Raw genomic sequence first — 19,982 nt, 5'->3', positions numbered from 1 at the left:
GCTGCAGTGAGTGCAGAACGCTGCAGCACAATGCTGACAGGAGTGAGGCCTTGTCTGCATGTAACACCTGTGCTCAGAGATCTGTATAGGTATCCAATCTGCTACCAGGCTGTGTTCAAGGTGCCACTGTTAGTATGCAAAGCCCTTAGCAACTAGGGACCCATTTACCTATGAGAATGCCTTAAGCCACATGCGCCAACTGGAACTGGCACTGCAACAGGTGTCACATGATGATACCTGTTCTGCCTTTGTAAGGACACGTTTAGTGTGGCAGCAACTGCACTTTGGAACTCCCCGCCTCTTGAGGTCAGGTGGGAGAGACTACACTGTACTCCTCTCATTGGCAGCTGGAAACACTCCTGTTTAGACAAGCCTACCCAGATGCTTAGAAAGTTGAAGTAATTTTATTCTGTTTTAATATTTTAACTTTTGTATGCTTTAAATCAGGGCTGTATTTTTTTTTTATTTTACTGTTTTGTAAACTGCTTTGAGGTGTGCCCCCCCCAATCAATGTGTATAAATTTTGTGAAATAAATAAAATGTGTTCAAAATGATCGGTTAACACAGATGAAAGGATGACAGAATGTGTTTTTATAGATATAACTGCACACACAGCCTATGTCCCAGAGAGGGTGGGAGACACACAGAAATCCATAGGGATGATGTTACCACAGTTCAAAATATCTGGTACTGAATGATGCCGCATAAAGTTGGGAAACTGCACTGGGAAATCTCAAAGCAAATCTTAGAAATCAAGGAGCCATAAGTCAACAGAGCCACCATCAGCTCTCCAATCAGAAGCTAATGGCGTCAAGAAATAAGATACCCTCCATGCACTTGGCAGTGAGGCTTCCCACTCTGCTTTTCTTGCACACCCCACCCCATCCCTTTAACACTTGCCCAAACCCTTTTACAACCCCCCCCTCTCCATTGTCCAAAGGAGAAAGGCAGGGGAGATCGCAAAAGGCTTAGATCTTCCTGTGCTGCCGCTGGCAAATTAGGATGGAGAGTCAGTCTGGCAGAAATAGGAGCTTGAGAAGGAGGAAGGTGGCCAGGGCGGAAGGCGACTGCAGCAGCAGCAGCAGAAGCTGAGCACTAGACCACACCGCTGCTCCTAGCCACTTCATATGGAAGATCATATGCAGCAATCCCCTGTGGTCCTCCAACGGTCAGAGGGGGTGGGAGCTGGAGTCCAGCAACTGCTGGAGGGCTACAGGTTCATCATCACTGCCATAGTCCTTTGGCTCCTCTATTGTAGTATCTTGTAGTCAACAGATATTCAATTAATATATAATTGAATCTAAATCATTTTAAACTAAAGGTGTTAAATTATTTCACCTAAAGTATCTGAAATATGGAATCTAGTAAGGGTGAATAAATTGATGGCAGTATCAGGAAAAATAATCACTTACCTTTTCTTGCACAAAGCAAAGTATTCAGCTTCATCAGATATCTCATCCAACTGAGGAAGTTGCCCCCCCCCCCCCCGGAAAACAGCCTGTAATTCCTAAAGCTTGAATCTGATATCCAGATTAAACTGAAATCCGCTTTCTGTGAGGATTAAATGATGCCCAAGTGCCTCTAACAGTGTTCACATTTTTCAAACAGATAATGCCCTGGCATTAAATCTCAGTGTTACATTTATGAGGATGTAACTCCCATCCCTTCCCAGACACATGGACCAGGTGTTCGTCTTTGCTGGCCTTTGCTCCTTGACGGAATACCTGCATTTGCACACTTGCTTGAGGCTAAGCTCTCCTCAGTCCCTTTTAATATGGAAGCCTTTTGCCTGTGATCATGGGGGTAGTACAGCCATCATAACTAGGACCCATACCAACGAAAAATATAAATTTGGTGGAGGACAATTACAACAGAACGTGGAGAGAATGCAAAAGAGATTTAGACAGCTGGAGTAGGTTACACCTCTCATGGGAGGGGAGAATGGCGGTTATCAAGATGAACATCCTCCCCAAAATGATATTCCTGTTCCAAAACATCCCGGTAATCAGGGGTACAACAATGTTTAAGAGCTGGCAGAGGACCCTTTCCAGATTTATTTGGCAGGGTAAAAGGGCCAGAATTAAGTATAAGCTACTCACTGATAAAAGAGATAGAGGTGGATTTGCGCTCCCGAACTTACAACTATATTATGAGGCCTCGTGTTTATGTTGGGTGAAGGAATGGATAGTATTGGACAACACCGACTTACTGGACTTGGAGGGTTTTAATGCTAGGTTTGGATGGCATGCTTACCTATGGCAAGATAAGGGAAGAGTGCATAAAAGTTTTTCTAATCATATTATAAGAGGAGCGCTATTGGAAGTGTGGAATAGATGCAAGAATTTGGTAGAAAAAGATACCCCTTTATGGCTGTCACCCATAGATATTCTAGTAATTAAAAAAGTGAATATGGAAGGTAGAAGATGGACTTATGCGGAACTTTTGAAAAAATCTGAGAAAGGATGGGAAATTAGACCCTACGAAGAATTAAAAGATAATCTAACGGGGTGGATACAATACCACCAGATTCACTCTTTATGGAATGAACACAAAAAAGCTGGAATGAGTAAAAACAAATCCCGATTCCAGTTAGAAATAATAGAAGGGAAGTCTAAGCTCCTAACTAAAATGTATAACCAACTATTAGACTGGGACACTATGGATGAGGAAGTCAAAGAAGTTATGATCAAGTGGGCCATAGACATAGGACATCCCCTAGAATATGAAAAATGGAAAAAACTATGGACCAAGGACATGAAATTTTCAGCATGTGTCGGCCTCCGAGAGAACATGGAAAAGATGATGTACCGCTGGCACATCACCCCAACAAAACTAGCTAAAATGTATAAAACCGGAGATAAGACCTGTTGGAAGTGCAAAAAGAAAGAGGGAGACTTTTTCCATATGTGGTGGTCTTGCGATGTAGTAAAGAAGTTCTGGGGCTCCGTCTATGACGAACTAAAAAAGATGCTAAAGTATACCTTCCCAAAAAAACCCGAAGCATTCCTTTTAGGAATGGCGGGTAGTGAGATCAATAAGGATGACCAAACCCTATTCCAGTATGCAACAGTAGCCGCCAGGGTACTGTTAGCGCAGAAATGGAAAAACCCCAGCATTCCAACAATCACGGACTGGCGAACCAAATTAACTGAATTCATTGACTTAGCAATAATGACGCAGAAGATTAGGCAGCAGAAAAATACTAAATTTATTAATGACTGGAACAAATTTTTTTCATACATGGAGATGACATTAGGAAACACCAAAGTCACAGTAGGTATAATTTAAAAATTGCGAGGTAGAACATGATGATTAGTAAAAGACACTGCTGTAAATATTGTTGAGATAGAGGTCTCGTCGTGGTGGTGGGAAGTCAAAGAACGGGAATATTGTATATGGATTCTTGAATTATTTTACTATTTTTGTTTTTTTTTGTACTTTGTGCTATTATTAATAATGTATATGTTCTTTTTAGATGTTGGATTATAATAAAAACTTTTTAAAACTTAAAAAAAAAAAATAACTAGGACCCATACATAACCTCATCGGCCATTAATTTGACACTTAAAGCCATCCAAGTTGGTGGCCATAACTGCATCTTATGACAGTGAACCCCTTTGTTTAACTTGTCTTCCCAACTTATTTGATTGACCTTGGGTTCTAGTATTATTTGGGAAGTTCAAGTTTATGCACCTCTATCATTCACCTCTTACACACATTTTGTCTAAAATAAGCTAAACAGCCCAAACATTGTATCCTCTCCTCATATGCAGGTTCGATTCAGTTCCTTGGCCATTTTGCCAGCAGGCCCTTTTTTTACAATAGACTCCTAAAAAAGAAGAGTATTCTCATCTCTGGTCCCAATGACAACATCACAAATGTTGAGTCTGGGACTCCTGGGAGGAATCTCTATGTCCTCTTCTCGTCAGATAACCATTGTGAAGAACCTCTAGACATTACTGATGCCCTTAAGCCCCTTGACAAGCTGTGCTGGAGAGACTAGATGGTATCATTGGGGGAAATGGTATACACTCCAGGCCTTCAATAAAGGACCTATGAGGTGAGGTCAATAATATCCTTGTCCAGCACTGATCAAACACCTGGAGCTCTGGGTTCAGGGATAAGTGCCAGTGATACCAAATCCATAGATGGGCAAGGAGAAAGAGAACTTTTTCACGATTGGCATCAAAGGTGTGAGAGGAGTTGTGCCCAGTACACAAGTACTGCCAGTACTGGTCCAATGCAGGCAGAGTGAGCTTGGGTAGGAATCTTGTCTTGTCCTTATGTATGTTTCTTGTCTTCAAACCTTCAGGGTCAGAAGAAGCAGGACACTTCAAATGTCAAAACTTCTTTGTTTTTTATTCCAAGGTGGCAGCAGACTCCCCGCAGGGAAGGCCAGCCAGGATGGCCCCACAGGCTCAGGATGCTCAATAATGGCAAAGGTCTCCCAAGAGGAATCCTCTTCCATGATAGAAGGCCCAGGACCACACCGTGAGGCTCTCTCATCAAATCACGAAATACAAAAAACTGCAGTTTTACTGATATACTTTAAGTCCAGTAGCGCTCTGTGCATGTCAAGGGCTTTCCTTTCCTTGTACCATGTAGACAACTTCATTTCTCCTCAGTGAGGGGGGGGAGAGGCATTCTGGGTTGTACCCAACTAATGTCTACTCAGAGTAGACCCAATTAATGCTCCTGTTCGCCATGCCTATTAATTTCAGTAGGTCTACTCTGAGCATGACTGCCATTGGGACACAACCCTCTGTGTATGTCCAGAGGTTTCCTTCCCTTGTACTATCCAGAAAACTTCATGGCCTCATAGATATTTTATTTTGCCAAGGCACTCTGAGTATGCTTAAAGGCTGTCTGCTCCATTGCCATGCATGGCTAATTACTGGCTGCAATCTATATATTATTGCAAGGCATCTGTGGTATGAATTGCTCAGGGCTTCCCTGCCCTGGCACTAGGCAGACTGGAAACATCAGAGAGTTTGATTTACTGAAAGAGCAGTGCAGGGGGTGGAAGGGCACTCCAGGCTTCCAGCTATATCAGGTAATACCACGGAAGGAACTGCAGCTTCTCAAAAGGGCAACAAACGAAATGGATGCATCTCAAATCTGTTAATCAGATAAGATGGTTCTTGATTGGGAAAGTTCACAGTGACTTCAACATCGGGAGAGATTCTGTTAGTGGAACATACTAGCTGACTCTCAGAGTCCCTTCCAACTCTACAATTCTAAGATTATATGCACTTTCACATATAATACACTGAAATTATAAAGATGAAAGAAACACAAACAGAAGAGTTCTAAGTAAGGATTTAGAAGGTTTTTTTTAATAATAATGGTTTGTGAGAAATCCAACTGAATTATTTTAGAATTCTAGTAAAAAGAAGCACGGACAGAGACATTATCGCACTTGTCTTAATAATAACACAGCATGGCACATTCAGTTGTCAACTTCCTAATAAAACCAAATAAAAAACCCTGAAGCATTACTTTCTCCTGAAAGACCCAAAGTGCACTAAAATTTATAAAAAAATACTTTGTATAAAAACATGATGCAAAATTACAGCAAACACAGGCACTTTTATTCAACTGAACAAAAGTGTTGACAGATTCTGTACATGCAGACGTGTTGCTTGCGCAAGGTGTTCACTGGAGAAGAAGGCAACAGCTGAAAGTTTCTGTAGTTCATGTCAAAGATGTGATCTCAATACTTTCAAAGTTTCTCTTGTCGAGATTGTCCTAAACTAACACAAATTCAAGTTAATTGAAACACCACTTTAAATCATAGTTAAACTAAGCTATGGTGCTGGTATGAGCTGCTGAAACCGTGGACACTTCGCTCCTCCTTCCCTCCCAGCTATGTTTAAAGAAACTAAAATATAAATATAAAACTATACAAGAGCAAGTTAGACATGCAGAGGCAGCCCTCTCAATAGGGAGTGAGGCAGCTGCTTCAGAACAGGGAGCAGTGGAAGTGCTGGAAGGCAGAGGCGTTTGATCTGCCCCAAACTAGCCCCCTGGCCTCGGGTACAGTGGAAGATGCTGTCATGTTTATAGCATTGAACAGCTAATCCATTTTTATTTTTATTTAAATGGAATGGTGAGACACTACTTGATCCTTTTTCTCAGGCAGCAATTTTTTGAGCTAGCGCTGTGGACACGTGCAATGCAATATGATGCACATTTACTCTGAAGTAAGGTTTACTGAGTTTAGGTTGGTTTATTCCCAAATAAGTGTGTGGCATTTCAGCCTCTCTCTTTTTAAAGTTATACATTTTCATTTCCTGTTTGAAAGTATTTTGGGCCATCTCTGTTTATTTTATTTTTTTGACATGGCAACAAAAAAGGGCTCTTTGTCTCTATGTGGGTTGCTGGGCATGATTTAAGACTGAAAGGCAAATGTATGCCTCAGAATTCATCAAAACTACCTTACCTGGCATAATAATTCCCAGTCTCTGCTGAATGGCCTCCAGGTGAGCAATATATTCAGTTAATGACTGTTCAGGATCTTTAGATGAAGCTGAAGAAGTGCTGTAAAGACATAAATATAAAAATAATTAAGCCTCCCCAATACACAAAATTCTCAGTACATAAAGTAGCCAAACACATTGACATAAGCACAAAGGACAAAACATAGTACAAACAGACTTGGGAGGCCCTGACTATCACCCCCCCTCCATTTGAAGCCTGGGGGGAGTGCCAGCTGCTTTCCAGCTTTCATATGAAGTTTGGAACCTGTTTAAGGAGATCCTGGTTTTCATGCTAAAAAGTAATTGCAGCTATATTCAGTTTAACCTTCCTTGTCTGATCAACAGACTAGATTTTTTAAAACCATGAAGTGTAGCAATAATTGGAAGAAGTGCAGGTATAAAACGTTGTTTGCAACGAACATGCCACCAAAAACAGAAAAAAAGTACTTCAGTTTTGTGGATAGGTACAACTCTAATTACAAAAGGGAGCTGAGCAGTATATTCACAGCTTTGGATCAGCCCCTTGTGGTCTTTCAGGTGCTGTTGGATCACAACCCCCATCATTTCTAGCCATCAGCCATGCCGCAACAGTTGGAGGACCACAAATTCCCTGCTTCTGTCATAGATCATTCAAGCCTTAAATGCAGTTTTTATTTATAGGAGGATTCAGAATGGTACATTCGTGTGGATGACACCCAAATCTGAAACAAATTCTACACCAACCTGTTATGCAGCTGCTGTGGTGGTTTAGGTGAGGAGTTCCCAAGACTCAAGAGATTGCTCCTGCTGCTGTGTCTCGCTTCCTGAGTTCCATCCCCTGGGAACACCTCGTGCTGCTTTAGCACCTCAATTCTAGCCCTGGTACCTAGATTGAAGAGTATACAGTGATTCATTTAGACCTGAACCTATGGTCAATGAAGACAATTCTATAATGCAGGAAGGAAGGAATGTGTGCATTTTAAAAAGTAAGATATAGCCTACAGCAAAAACTTTTACTGTATAAGCAGTGCATCAATACTGCAGCAGACAGTCAAACATTTAAAGGCCTATCAACTATGAGCTGCTACAAGAGCAAACTCAAGTCCTGAACATTCCCTATGGCTTCCCACCTCCTGCTTTCCGCATCACCACCCATATATCCAGAATCGAGAGATTTCCCTTAGTTTGTGTGGCTGCTTGCACAAGAGGGAAGCAGCTATACTTTTCGAAAGATATGTGGCATAATAGGTTACTCAGAAATAAGAGGAACACAAGTATACACAATTATGATAGGAGTTTAGTTTGTTCACTTCTGCACAAAGAGATATATACTAATAATAACTTGTAATCAATCCACAGGATTCTTCGGGAGTTCTCACATGAATTGTGTCTAACGCTTGGAGAAACAGATTCCGACGGCATCTCTTTCCTGCCAACTTTGTGCCATTTTTTCACCAGAAACTTTAACCTTGAGGCAAAAAGACATGAATCAGTGTGCAAAATAGTTTCCATACTTGCAAGAGCTCACAAATCTGTACAAATGCCACCCACCACACTTACTGTGAAAATTCCAGGAAAAACATACAAGGTGGCCACACGTGTCCCCCTCCCCACATCACATACATCTCCGCCCCCCTCAAATCCAAGGGCATTTCTACATTTCACAGGCCACACATGCAGATTTTGGTAAACTATCAAGCAGCATATCAAGTTTGCCAAACAAACAAACAAACAAACAACATACCTCCCCTGTCATATACACCATACTGGAATGCCCACCACCCACCACCAAGTCAGTAAAGCCCCTCTGTTCAGCAACAGGGATCATCTCTAGCACTCTTTTCTTTCTTTCTTTTAAAAAAGCCATTACCGTATTTTTCGCTCCATAAGACGCACCTGATCATTAGACACACCTAGTTTTTAGAAGGGGAATGCAAGAAAACAAAATTAAAGGGAGCGCTGAGCAGAGCCTGAATGCATCCCAGGCTCTGCTCAGCGCTCCCTTTCACGAGCGGCGTGGAGCATGTGTGCGGCGCTTGCAGGCTTTTCCACAGGAGGGAGAAGGGCAGCCCGTCTCCCTCCTCAGGGGCTTTTCTGGGAGGTGGGGGAAGGGACTGAGGGGCTGCAGCAGTCCCTTCTCCCACCTGGGAAAAAGCGTGTCTTATGGAGGGGAAAATATGGTACATCATCGCTGAATTTAGAGCAGTGTGGGTGGCTCCTGCGGGCTTTTCTACGAGGAGGGAGAAGGGATTGACTGGCTGCAGCAGTCCCTTCTCCCACCTGGGGGGAAAGCGGCTCTTGGGGGCTTTTCCCGCCTGCATTTGCTCCATAAGACGCACACACATTTCCCCTTACTTTTCAGGAGGGAAAAAGTGTGTGTCTTATGGAGGGGGAAATATGGTACATCGTCGCTGAATTTAGGGCAGTGCGGGTCGATTTAGAAGGCTGAGCCGAAGGGGCACAAAATTGAGAAGATCCATCATTTAGAAGATACATTTTGGCCTCGCTCAGGGTGCTGTACTACCAAAGGTTACCAAAGTCCACCCCTGGTTCAGTGCCCACTGCCAGCTCTACATGGCTAGTGGGCATGAAACAGCTGAGAAAATGGGTTGATTTCTTTTGTTCTTTCCACACACCTCAGCAAGTGCCCACTGCCAGGCCAAAGTGGCTAGCAGGTAACAAATGTGAAGGTCCTGGGGAATAAACCCTGGAAAATCTGGGATAAAGTCTTTAAAAAATCAAACTGAAAAAAACTTATTTTCTTCTTTCCCTACCCATACACCCCCCCATTCAATAAAAACGCTTCACAAGGCACTTTGACTGGCAGATGCCCCTGGTTGCTTCAGGTATGCCACCTTCACTTCCATTAGGACACATGGCTTGCCAACTGAGTGAGGATTTAAATTCTTTTGATTCAGTGGGGATTTTTTATTCCTCTTTAAAAAGAAAAAAATAGATGATAACACGTAGTGAAATGTAGAAATAGGGAACAATTTGGTGATATTTGAAGAAAAGTGTTTGGTTACCTTGATATTGCAATCACAACTCTAATCGCAGACCTGAACTTTGTAAAGGAACGGCTCCGTAATTCAGAGACGGTCAGATCAGGAGAAGGATAGATGCCCATGCGCGCTATGAGGGACAGGGTTGCTTGCTCGCATTCTTGGAATCCACCCAGAAGCAGCAGAAGGTATTTTTTCTGATAAACCAGAGCTTTCCTAAAGCTCTCAGCTCTCAAATACTTCCTGTATAACTTTTGCATCTAAATTTTAAAGAGAGAAGAACATTGAGCTTACAGAAAATTTAGAAACCAATTACAAAAAGCACCTACCTCAACAATATTTCCCTGCAATTCATTTGTCTAAGGCTGAGAGCTTTCCAAACAGTGTGTCGCACAAACGCTCCTCGCTCTCCTCCCAGGACTGGAAAGGTGTTGGTTTTACCTCCGGTTTGCTAGGAAAACTGAATTACTGTGTCATGAAATGATGCATGTCTAAAAAACGTGTCACCAACATGAAAATTTTGGACTATGTGCTCTTAGCAGTTAAATGTTTACAGGTTGTGTTTGAGTATGAATGAATGCTTGCAGCCTAATTAATTAATGGTTCTTCTTCCCCCACGAGTGCCTCAATGTTTTAATAGCACTTGCTATTTAGTCGTTTCTCGGTTGTCTTGAGGTTTTAAGAGGGCCCACTACTGTGTTTTGTTTAATAAAGCTTTTAAACCTTTTCTTTGCTGTGCTTCTTGGATGCCACTTTACACAATCCTCACCCTGGTCGGATCAGCCAGAACTCAGTTTTTTTTTTGGTAAAACAGCTGATTCTACCTCAAGTTTGCCATTTCTCAGTTTGGGAAGATTTGGGATTTTATCAGTTTGGGGTGATTCACCAGCTGCAATCCTATCTGTGCATAACAAATCTCTGCAGTAATCCATGACCTTATCACATCCAGAGTGCGCTATTGCAATGCATTCTATGTCGGTCTGCCTTTGTAAACTACTTCATAGAATCAAAGAATTGCGGAGTTGGAAGGGACCCAAGGGAATCTCAACTGAAGCATCCATGACGGATGGCCACCCAACCTCTGCTGAGAAATCTCCAAGGAAGGAGTGTACCAACTCCTGAGGGAGACCGTCCCACTGTTGAACAGCTCTTACCATCAGAAAGTTCTTCCTGATGTTGAGTTGGGATCTCCTTTAGAAGCTTCAGCGGATGAAGAATGCAGCAGCCTAGGTGATGACGGTGGCTAAATGCTCCGTCTACATTATACCTATTCTGCATCTGTTGCACGCGCTTCTAGGCCAACTCAAAGTGCTTTAATTGTTTGGGGCCCTTCCCTCAGAGAAGCTGGTCTTAGGACTGTGCAGTGGAGGCCCTGCTTGTGTGCCCTTCAGAAAGAGAGGGAAGGTGGGTGGGCACAGTTTTTGGAGGGGCCCCATAGGTAGGGATCCTCCTCTCTGGAGGTATATGATCAAAAACCTCCCCTTCGGGGCACTGAGACTGGCTGAGGATGGTTTTTAATGAGGGGGCTCAATAGGCAGGAGTTTTTAGTCTTATATATGGCTGGCTGTGACATATTGAACTGAAGTATCTTTATTAATATTATTATGACTGATTTATGTTGCTTATGTTTTATGTTTTTATTTTTCAATAGAATAAATTGAATTACAGCAAAATTACAACATAAATTATACATATAAAACCAAAAAGGAAAAAGGAAAAAAAAAAAAAGAAAAACCATAACCATAACATTCACAATACATAACGAAACATACATAGACTTTTGACTTCCTTCCACTGTTTTGGGACTTCAATTTTCTTAATTGTTGTGTTATATTTATATTGCTTCTAGCTTTCTACCTATTACAACCATTTCTTCATTTCTTTGACCCTGCAGAACTTCACTCATTACATACCGTTATTTTTACTCCAGAACAATGTTTTTTCATGTATTCTTTAATGCAGTCCCATTCTTTTATTAATTTTTGTTCTGATTGTCCCCTTAAGACTGCCGTTAATCTTGCCAAATCTATATATTCACAAAGTTTAATTTGCCATTCTTTTACTGATGGGATTTTCCCTCCCCTCTTCCAATTTTTTGCTATAAGCATCCTGGCAGCCGTTGTTGCATATAGAAATACTTTCTTTGTGTTGCTAGGAATATTGTTTGTGATTAAACCCAGAAGAAATGCTTCCGGTTTCTTAATAAAAGATATTTGTAACATCTTATGTTTTATATGGATTTAAATGTTGTAATCAGTACATTTATTAATAAATAAATACTCATTTTGGGAGTTCAAGATTTTCAACAGAAGATTCCCAAGATAACCCCTGCTCTGAGCACTATACCCACCTACCCAGCCTTCCTATTGCCAGCTAAATTTTGCTTCGTATGTTACTGTTGATATGCATGAGAACAGCTCAAAGAAAGAGAGCCTGTGCAGAGAAATTTTTACCTTCAGATTGGAAGATGACATTGCTGACTTGCTTTCTGCCACAAAATTAGTTTTTGTTCCTTCATGCTCTGTTGTTCGCAAGCCATTGTGCAAAATAGGTTTCTCCTCCTGATAAGCAGTCCCTTCCGATTCTTGCATGGAGTTAATAACACATGTAGGTTTGATCTAAGCATGACATTTAAAGACTGGTTCAAAACTTCAAAATTCAATACAATATAGGTAACGAAATTCAGCAACATTTAAATATAATGGCCTGATACAGGTTGTGTGCTTTCCATTGTGACTAGGGAAGAGGGATGGGGTAAACCACATCAGTGAGCAAGAAGGATAAGTCTCTGGAAAACTGTCTGTGTTACCCATGTACCATAGGCTGTCTGTTGCTGACCTGGGCAAAGTCTCCCCCTCCCCCCACAATGAAACCAAATTATATATTCCAAATTATACAAATTATCCAATAATCAAACAAATTCCAATGTTATGCCCAATTATAAATTATTATTATTTTTTGCTGACTTCCCATGCCTCGAGATTGGGGGGAATCCTAATCCTCTCATAGTTCTGCTGCATTTCAAAATATTACAATAATTCCCTTAATACATTGTGATGTTAATCCTTCATTATGTTCAACAGCCTCTGTGTTCATTCTGCAAGTGAGTTTAAGTCCAAATAAAATGTTTCTGTGTGGATTCTATGTCTTGCTCTTCTTCTTTATAGCCCAAATCTGTAATCCAAGATTCCCCTCTGTAAATTCACATTCTCTCGTTACAAACTCGTGTTTCTGCCAAATCAGTCCAGAAGCCTTCCACTGCAGGTAGCTGCCATATCGACACACAGTCCAGATAAAATCAAATCATGTTGTCTGCCCAATGTGGTTCCTTAACCAGCTGCTATTCAAATACTAGCTTTTCCCGGGTAGCGGGGTTACCAAGTAAACTAGAAGTACAAATATTGAAGAGTAAAATGTTAGAGGTTCACCCCCACCCTAGCAATATAATTTGATTCAGCTAGCTGGTCAGTCTACTTTCGGTTTCACTCCTGGCTCCTTGTTAAATTAATACTGCATCAGAAACCTCCCAAGCAGATATCCAAAGTTCTTTGGTGTTTCTCCAGTTGTTTGTCAATGAGATGTCTCTTCTACTCCAGGAGAGTCTTTTGATCTTCTTCCAGGAAACCCAAGCGTTGAAAGCCTTGATTTCCCTCGCATCCCCCCGGCATTTCCACACAGTTAGTAATTATTAGAGTTATTAAAACCTTATTATATCAACAAATGCAAAATTTTTAGTCTCACTTGCTTTCATAAATCCAGCAGTCGTTCCTTCCAGAGGGGATTTGCCAAATGTAATCACACGGGCAAATATTGAAGGAAAGCTCACCCCCCTTTCCGTTCCATTCCGTCAAACTGGTATCTCAGCTGATGGTCCCTTTTCCAATTGAGTCTTCTAAATCTTCAGAGGCTGAATTAATTAGCAGAAAAAATCCTCCCTCTTCACTCAAAGCATGTCCATTATTTAAATCTAATTTTTCATCTTAAGAAATGGAGACTTGTTGCTCACAGAGACAGCTTCGGAGAGTGCCAGAATTGCACGGGGGCTTTCCACCCAGTGCCCCCCAGCTCCTTATTCCCTCCGGATTTGGGGCCAGGTGTTGAGCGACTGTTTCCTCTGGCCCTGGAGGAATTTGGGAAGCTGATTTATCCCATCTCAGCCTCAAACAGCCCGTGCGAAACGGAGACGGTGGAATTTCAGCCAACTTCCGTGGCGACCAGCCAGAAGTCCGGCAAAGTCTTGCAGCCTTGCGGGGGGCAGGTAAATTCTTTTTACAAAATGAAGTTTAGGGACCTCAACGCCCATATCCTGGTCTGAAGTGCTGCTCCATTGTGCATTTCCTTCTTAAGATCCCCACTGGCATCAGATTAAAGAATGGAAGGCTCTCCCTGAATGCAGTCTGAGGAGCAGATAAGGCCCCACATGCCAGGGAGTCTAGGCAGAGTTTGATTTGAGGAGAGGTCTGGAAATCTGGCCTTTGATTGTTTTCATGTTTTCTGTGTACCTTTTTGGCTTTGGTATGTGGGTCATGATTCTGACGGCAAAGAGTAGGGAGAAGGAGAGTGTCTCTTACAGGGTCTCGACTTTTGGTTTTTCTTGAGGATTGAGCGCTGTTTACTGGATTCGAGGCCTGGGGTTACTTGAATTGATAAGTGGACCCAGAGCCACCAAGGTGGATGAAAGCCACCTGAAATTCTCAACTGGTGCATAAAAGTGCAGTCTTTCTAGGGGAGCATTAAGAGCATCGTGTGGTCTGTTGAGGGCTCTGGCAGCCGCTAATTTAGTAATTCCCTCCACTTCTGAAATACATTCCTGTATGATGCTAAGAAAGGAGGAATACGGTTCCTTTTGAGGCATTCCCTCTCCCCTATGGCTCTAAAACACAAACCATTTTTGTTTGAAGAAGACCTGCATTGCCTGTTGGCTCACTCAATGTTGTGCCCATTGGGATGTGCCCATTGTAGCAGAGTTGATTCTGTGGCTGTTTTCTTTGGCTGTGGCCTTTGCTGCCTTGCATTAAATCCATTGGCTCTTCTTGTGAGAAGCCGCTGGTTTCTCTGCTTTAATTACGGGGCCCAGAGACTTCTTTTTGGGAAAGTGGATGAGTAAAGAGAGAGATTTTGGGGAAGCAAAAAGAGGAATACAGCTGAACTGAAGTAAAAAGGTATAAAGAGAAGAGAAAGTTAAAGATAGCTCAAAAAGCAAGCACAAAGAAAAGGAGCAAGGACATCTGCTTGAGCTGGCAGGAAGACAAAACTAGAGAGATGCTGATAGGAAAATGAGGAGCAGCAGTCAAAAGAATCATAGAGCTTTCCTTCTTGAGTTGCTAGAGCAGCTAGGACCAAGCATGGCTGCTACATAGCTCTTGTCTGCCAGGAAAATAGCTCACAGATATTTAGGATGAACTCTTCCTTCAACCCCCTCAAAAGGTGAAATGGGTTACCCGCCTTTTTTTTCTTTTAAAAAAAATTGCTTATAAGCATTAACTGAAGTATTAACAATGGCTTATGAAAATAAAATAAAATGAACCCTCTTACTGGAGATTTGGAGGAGGCCAGTAACTCTGCTTTAAGTTCCTCAACTATATGCAACAAGGCTGCAACTGCTTCATCATTTGAAGGAGGCCAGTTAACTGTTCTGTTGAATAAAGTGTAGAGAAAAATAATAATCCAAGTAATTGTAGACTCCGTTGCTGTCCCATGGAACAGATCTGCCTCTGTACATATGAAGCCTGAACCATTTGACATTAAGACAGCATATAAAACAGAAGCAATTCACCAACTGTATAAGGAATAACAGTCACCAGTAAAAAAGTACTAATGTGTTTTTATGAAAGTAATGAAGGCATCACTTTTTTTAGGCACACCTTACCTTCCACGTTCATGTCGACTGAGCATATATGGTAAGCTGGGGCCTGAAAGTGTTATGAACTGCCACATTCAGGCCTGGTTCAGACCATTGTTTAGTGTTACATCAGCACCAGCTGGTGCAAACTTTGAGCTGCTTTGCATCGTGTGCAGGTACGAGCACGTGTATATGTATGTGTGTGTGAGTGTATTCATATTCCTTACCGAAGGTAAAGCAGAAAAATGTAATTTTTTAAATGTAATAATAGTTCAGGTCAGGCTTCCTCAACCTCGGCCCTCCAGATGTTTTTGGCCTACAACTCCCATGATCCCTAGCTAGCAGGACCAGTGGTCAGGGATGATGGGAATTGTAGTCTCAAAACATCTGGGGGGCCGAGGTTGAGGAAGCCTGTTTTAGATGCATTACATCTGAATTGGGTCTTAGGGTCAAGAATCTTGTTGACATGTAATAGTTTTAGGATTTTATCCAAGGAAACTCATGTTTCTAGTTGGTGCAGAGAAAATGTCCAATTACTAGGACTGGATAAGACATTAGTAACAAATTACGGAAACCAGGACTCATAGCTGTGGTGGTCCCTCAGTTTTGATAGGTATTTCAACCACGAGAAATACAAAATTGGTTTCAATTAAGATCCTTGTAAAATACTCACCGCTCTGTAGTTTTATATATGAACTCAGAAAGATAACCTGCAGCAATGAGCAACTGTTCTCTGATGTTTTCTAATTTCTGCTGCTCCACATGGAGCATTACTGTATCTGTTGTAAAGTGGCTGTAATTATTTTTTGAAGGACATGGAGGAAGTTCATCTTGATTTTTATGACAATTAAGGTATCTTTCCTGTTTCTCCAAGTGTTCTAGAATCTGTTGCAAATCCTTTATTCTTCTAGTGCTCTGCCAACGTTGCAATTCCAACTCATGCTATGGGAATAGAAGCATAGCTATTTGCAATATAGAAAAATAAAGTAGCACTTTGCAATGCACACAGGAAATAATTCACAAGCTGTAGGAAGAAGTTAGTATCTAAGCTCTTCCATGCCAGGAGATCCATTGCTAACAAGATGAAGTGGGCGGGGGGGGGGAGAGGAATGTTATTTGCAGAAGTGGTTGGTGGGAAGGGTGGTGCTGCAGTGAGCACCAGTGAGAGTACTGGGTTAGCTTTGCCAGGGCACCCACAACACCCTTCTCGTCCCCCTGATATGTGGTAGTGTCAGGAGGCCAGGTCCACAGTGCTATCCTTCCCTGTGGGCCACTACAGGTTCTCTGAAACACACTTTTCTATGTCTCTTTACTATTAAATAAATCCTTAACTCATCTGAACCCTCATTTCAGGTTCTCTCATTTATACATTCAAAGTATAAAGGACTAAAATAATCTGAAAAGGGGGTAGGCATCCTGGTAAAACCAGTGTGGTCCTGACTTGCCCCTCATTTATCCTGGGATGAGTAGACTTATAATAATAATAATAATAATAATTTATTATTTATACCCCGCCCATCTGGCTGGGCCTCCCCAGCCACTCTGGGCGGCTTCCATAAAAACCAAAAATACAATAAAATATCACACGTTAAAAACTTCCCTGAACAGGGCTGCCTTAAGATGTCTCCTGAATGTCAGGTAGTTGTTTATCGCCTTGACATCTGCTGGAAGGGTGTTCCACAGGGCGGGCGCCACTACCGAGAAGGCCCTCTGCCTGGTTCCCTGTAGCTTTGCTTCTCGCAATGAGGGAACCGCCAGAAGGCCCTCGGCGCTGGACCTCAGCGTCCGGGCAGAATGATGGGGGTGGAGACGCTCCTTCAGGTATACTGGACCGAGGCCGTTTAGGGCTTTAAAGGTCAGCACCAACACTTTGAATTGTGCTCGGAAACGTACTGGGAGCCAATGCAGGTCTTTCAGGACCGGTGTTATATGGTCTCGGCGGCCGCTCCCAGTCACCAGTCTAGCTGCCGCATTCTGGATTAGTTGTAGTTTCCGAGTCACCTTCAAAGGTAGCCCCACGTAGAGTGCATTGCAGTAGTCCAAGCGGGAGATAACCAGAGCATGCACCACTCTGGCGAGACAGTCCGCAGGCAGATAGGGTCTCAGCCTACGTACCAGATGGAGCTGGTAAACAGCTGCCCTGGACACAGATTTGACCTGTGCCTCCATGGACAGCTGTGAGTCCAAAATGACTCCCAGGCTGCGCACCTGGTCCTTCAGGGGCACAGTTACCCCATTCAGGACCAGGGAATCCTCCACACCTGCCCGCCTTCTGTCCCCCAAGAACAGTACTTCTGTCTTGTCAGGATTCAACCTCAATCTGTTAGCCGCCATCCATCCTCCAACCGCCTCCAGACACTCACACAGGACCTTCACCGCCTTCACTGGTTCTGATTTAAAAGAGAGGTAGAGCTGGGTATCATCCGCATACTGATGAACACCCAGCCCAAACCTCCTGATGATCTCTCCCAGCGGCCGCATGTAGATGTTGAAAAGCATATTATTGATATGCAAAGCTGAGTAAGGTGCAACTTTCTCCACAAACACCCAATGTGAATAATCCAAATTAGGAAAGCATACTGGTAAAAAAAATAAAAAATAATCTTTGTGGTGATGTTTTTATTGTATTATAGGGCAGATTATTGAGGTAACAAATCCATGGCTATAAATAGGTAAAAAGGCCTCTGAACTTTTTCAAGCCAGGGCTGAAAAAAGTAAAAAGAAACCACATGTTCTTACCAGACTTTCTCCAGCTTTCTGTAGTTCCTGCAGTTTGCCAAATTCTGTTTGTTGTTCCTGCTTTATTTCTCTTCTTCTTTGTTCTGCCCCTCTTTCCTGCTCCCTCAGCAATCTGAGAATGGACTGCAACTGATCCCATTTCTTTCTCATTTGTATATCTTTCTCTGTCTGTATCTTCAAGGCATGGGTAATGTCCTCTTTTTGACTTTGCAGAGCAGCCTGTGCGGCCTGTAAAGTGGTGTGGAGCTCTTGTTCTTTCGGAGGCTGTTCAGAGGGCATCTGCATTTCACCCATTTGCTTCTTTGAATCAAGTACTTGCTGCCGCGTCTTCTCAATTATGGCTAAAAGATTTCTGGCATGGGACCTCTCTTTGTACAACTGAGCTTTCAGTTCCTGCAATGAATCGTTATGCTTACAAGACCCGCATTCATTTATTCTCATGCTCAGCTGTTCTGTCAAAATACGTTCATGTTTCAAAGCACTTAAAAGTTCCAAACTGCGATTCTTTTCAACATCTTCACTTTTCTGCAGTTCCACGAGTTTATTTTTATATTGGGACAATAAAGCTTCACAGCGAGAATGTTCAATCTCAAGTTCTTTACGGAGATTACTGTTTGCTGACTGTTCATGCTCTAAAGCCACAGACAGTTGGTTGTTCTGAATGCACTGTAGTTCCAAGGCAGCTTGCAACTCCTGTACAGAAGAAGGGAAAATTCACTACAATTACACAGGACTTTCAATGTCTGAGAGGAATTCCAGTTTGTAAATTAAAATTAAAAAGCAGATTCTGATCCAGAAGCCCACAACTTGCTAATTCTAACTAAATTATTGGTAATCTGACCAGCGACAATTCACATATTTGTCTAGGGTGGAGCTTGATGCCTCAAACTCAGCAGGTCACCCATAACCTTTTAAATAATGTGTATATATCAACTCCAGGACCAGGCTGTGAATCATGGACAATTCTTCTTGGCATTAATTATCTGTTGGCATTCGCAAAATAGAATGGTACCTCACATTTTCAGGAATGAGCCATGCACTGCAAATATGCATGTTCTGTTGTGCCCTGGCCATCATTTGTTGTCGATCAGTTGGAATACTTTTAATTTAGAGAAAAATATGTTTTGGATTATTAAAAGTTAAATTGGTATTTTGGGAGAGGAAAACTGCATGCAATTGGAAGCAAGTTTTCTTCACATTTGAAACATTTTTGTGTGTTTGTTCAGTTTTTTGGCAATAGGTATGTAGGTATAATCAATACCCTCATTCAAAAACTTACGTTGTGTGGTATGGCTTACTTTCCAAGTAAGAGGTATGTGGTCAATCTTGTTTGAAAATCATACATGGGCCCTCTTACACAGAAGCTCTTTCCCTATCCATACAAGTGCAGAGGGGGGGTGGAATTGTGTGTGTGTGTAGAGACAATGGCACTCTCTGCACATTCACTGTGGCACACACACACAAAAAGGTTTCGTACAAGTCCTATTATGATAAAACAGCAAAATTAAAAATTTCAGCCCCCCCCTTGCAGCTCTACAAAGTTAAAATGTTACTAGCCATGACTGCCACCCACTTATCAACCAATGTTACTGGTGAGGCAGTGGAAGGACAAGGTTTAATTCTGCCCCCCTGTGTACTTTTCCTTCAAGCAGGTGAGGTGAAGGACTCTCGCTGCTGCCTTACTTAAAGGAGAAGCAGAGCTGCATCAAAGGGCAAGTCCTTTGCAAAAACAGTCTTCTCCTTTAAACATCTGAGTGATCAGGCAGGGGGGAAGGAACTCCTTTACTCAGCCCGAAGTTTAAGCAGAAGCGGGGGGAAAGCTGCTTCAAAGACCACTTTTCCAAAGGGCTTTAAGACATTCCTCTGGAGGCTATCTTAAACCCTTTGCAAAGATCCCTGCCCCCCCTTTTTCAACCTCCAACACTGGAGTTTAAAGGCGGA

The 19,982-nt window shown here is 42.3% G+C and overlaps 1 protein-coding gene across 2 annotated transcripts in view; it reads right to left on the bottom strand.

The window, feature by feature from the left end:
• Positions 1-5,307: 5,307 nt before the first annotated feature.
• The window catches only part of PCNT (pericentrin), an 80,430-nt gene continuing 65,755 nt past the window's right edge, over positions 5,308-19,982 (bottom strand). The window contains exons 33-41 of one of the 2 annotated variants that reach the window (XR_014518536.1): positions 18,042-18,734; positions 15,976-16,244; positions 14,996-15,095; positions 11,914-12,078; positions 9,485-9,720; positions 7,801-7,926; positions 7,203-7,344; positions 6,443-6,540; positions 5,308-5,748 (exon numbers count right to left, since the gene is read on the bottom strand). Coding sequence is in view for 1 of the 2 variants with exons in the window: in XM_083471475.1 (XP_083327601.1) it covers positions 5,723-5,748; positions 6,443-6,540; positions 7,203-7,344; positions 7,838-7,926; positions 9,485-9,720; positions 11,914-12,078; positions 14,996-15,095; positions 15,976-16,244; positions 18,042-18,734 (1,818 nt within the window). In the remaining variant the exon portion in view is untranslated. The remainder of the gene's footprint in view (positions 5,749-6,442; positions 6,541-7,202; positions 7,345-7,800; positions 7,927-9,484; positions 9,721-11,913; positions 12,079-14,995; positions 15,096-15,975; positions 16,245-18,041; positions 18,735-19,982) is intronic. The other variant, XM_083471475.1, reaches the window with a different exon arrangement.

The sequence above is a fragment of the Podarcis liolepis genome, assembly GCF_965112155.1.
Source record: "Podarcis liolepis genome assembly, chromosome: 1".
NCBI lineage: Eukaryota > Metazoa > Chordata > Lepidosauria > Squamata > Lacertidae > Podarcis > Podarcis liolepis.
The sequence above is the reverse complement of the archived record's forward strand: the minus strand, read 5'-3'. Positions and strand labels throughout refer to the sequence as shown.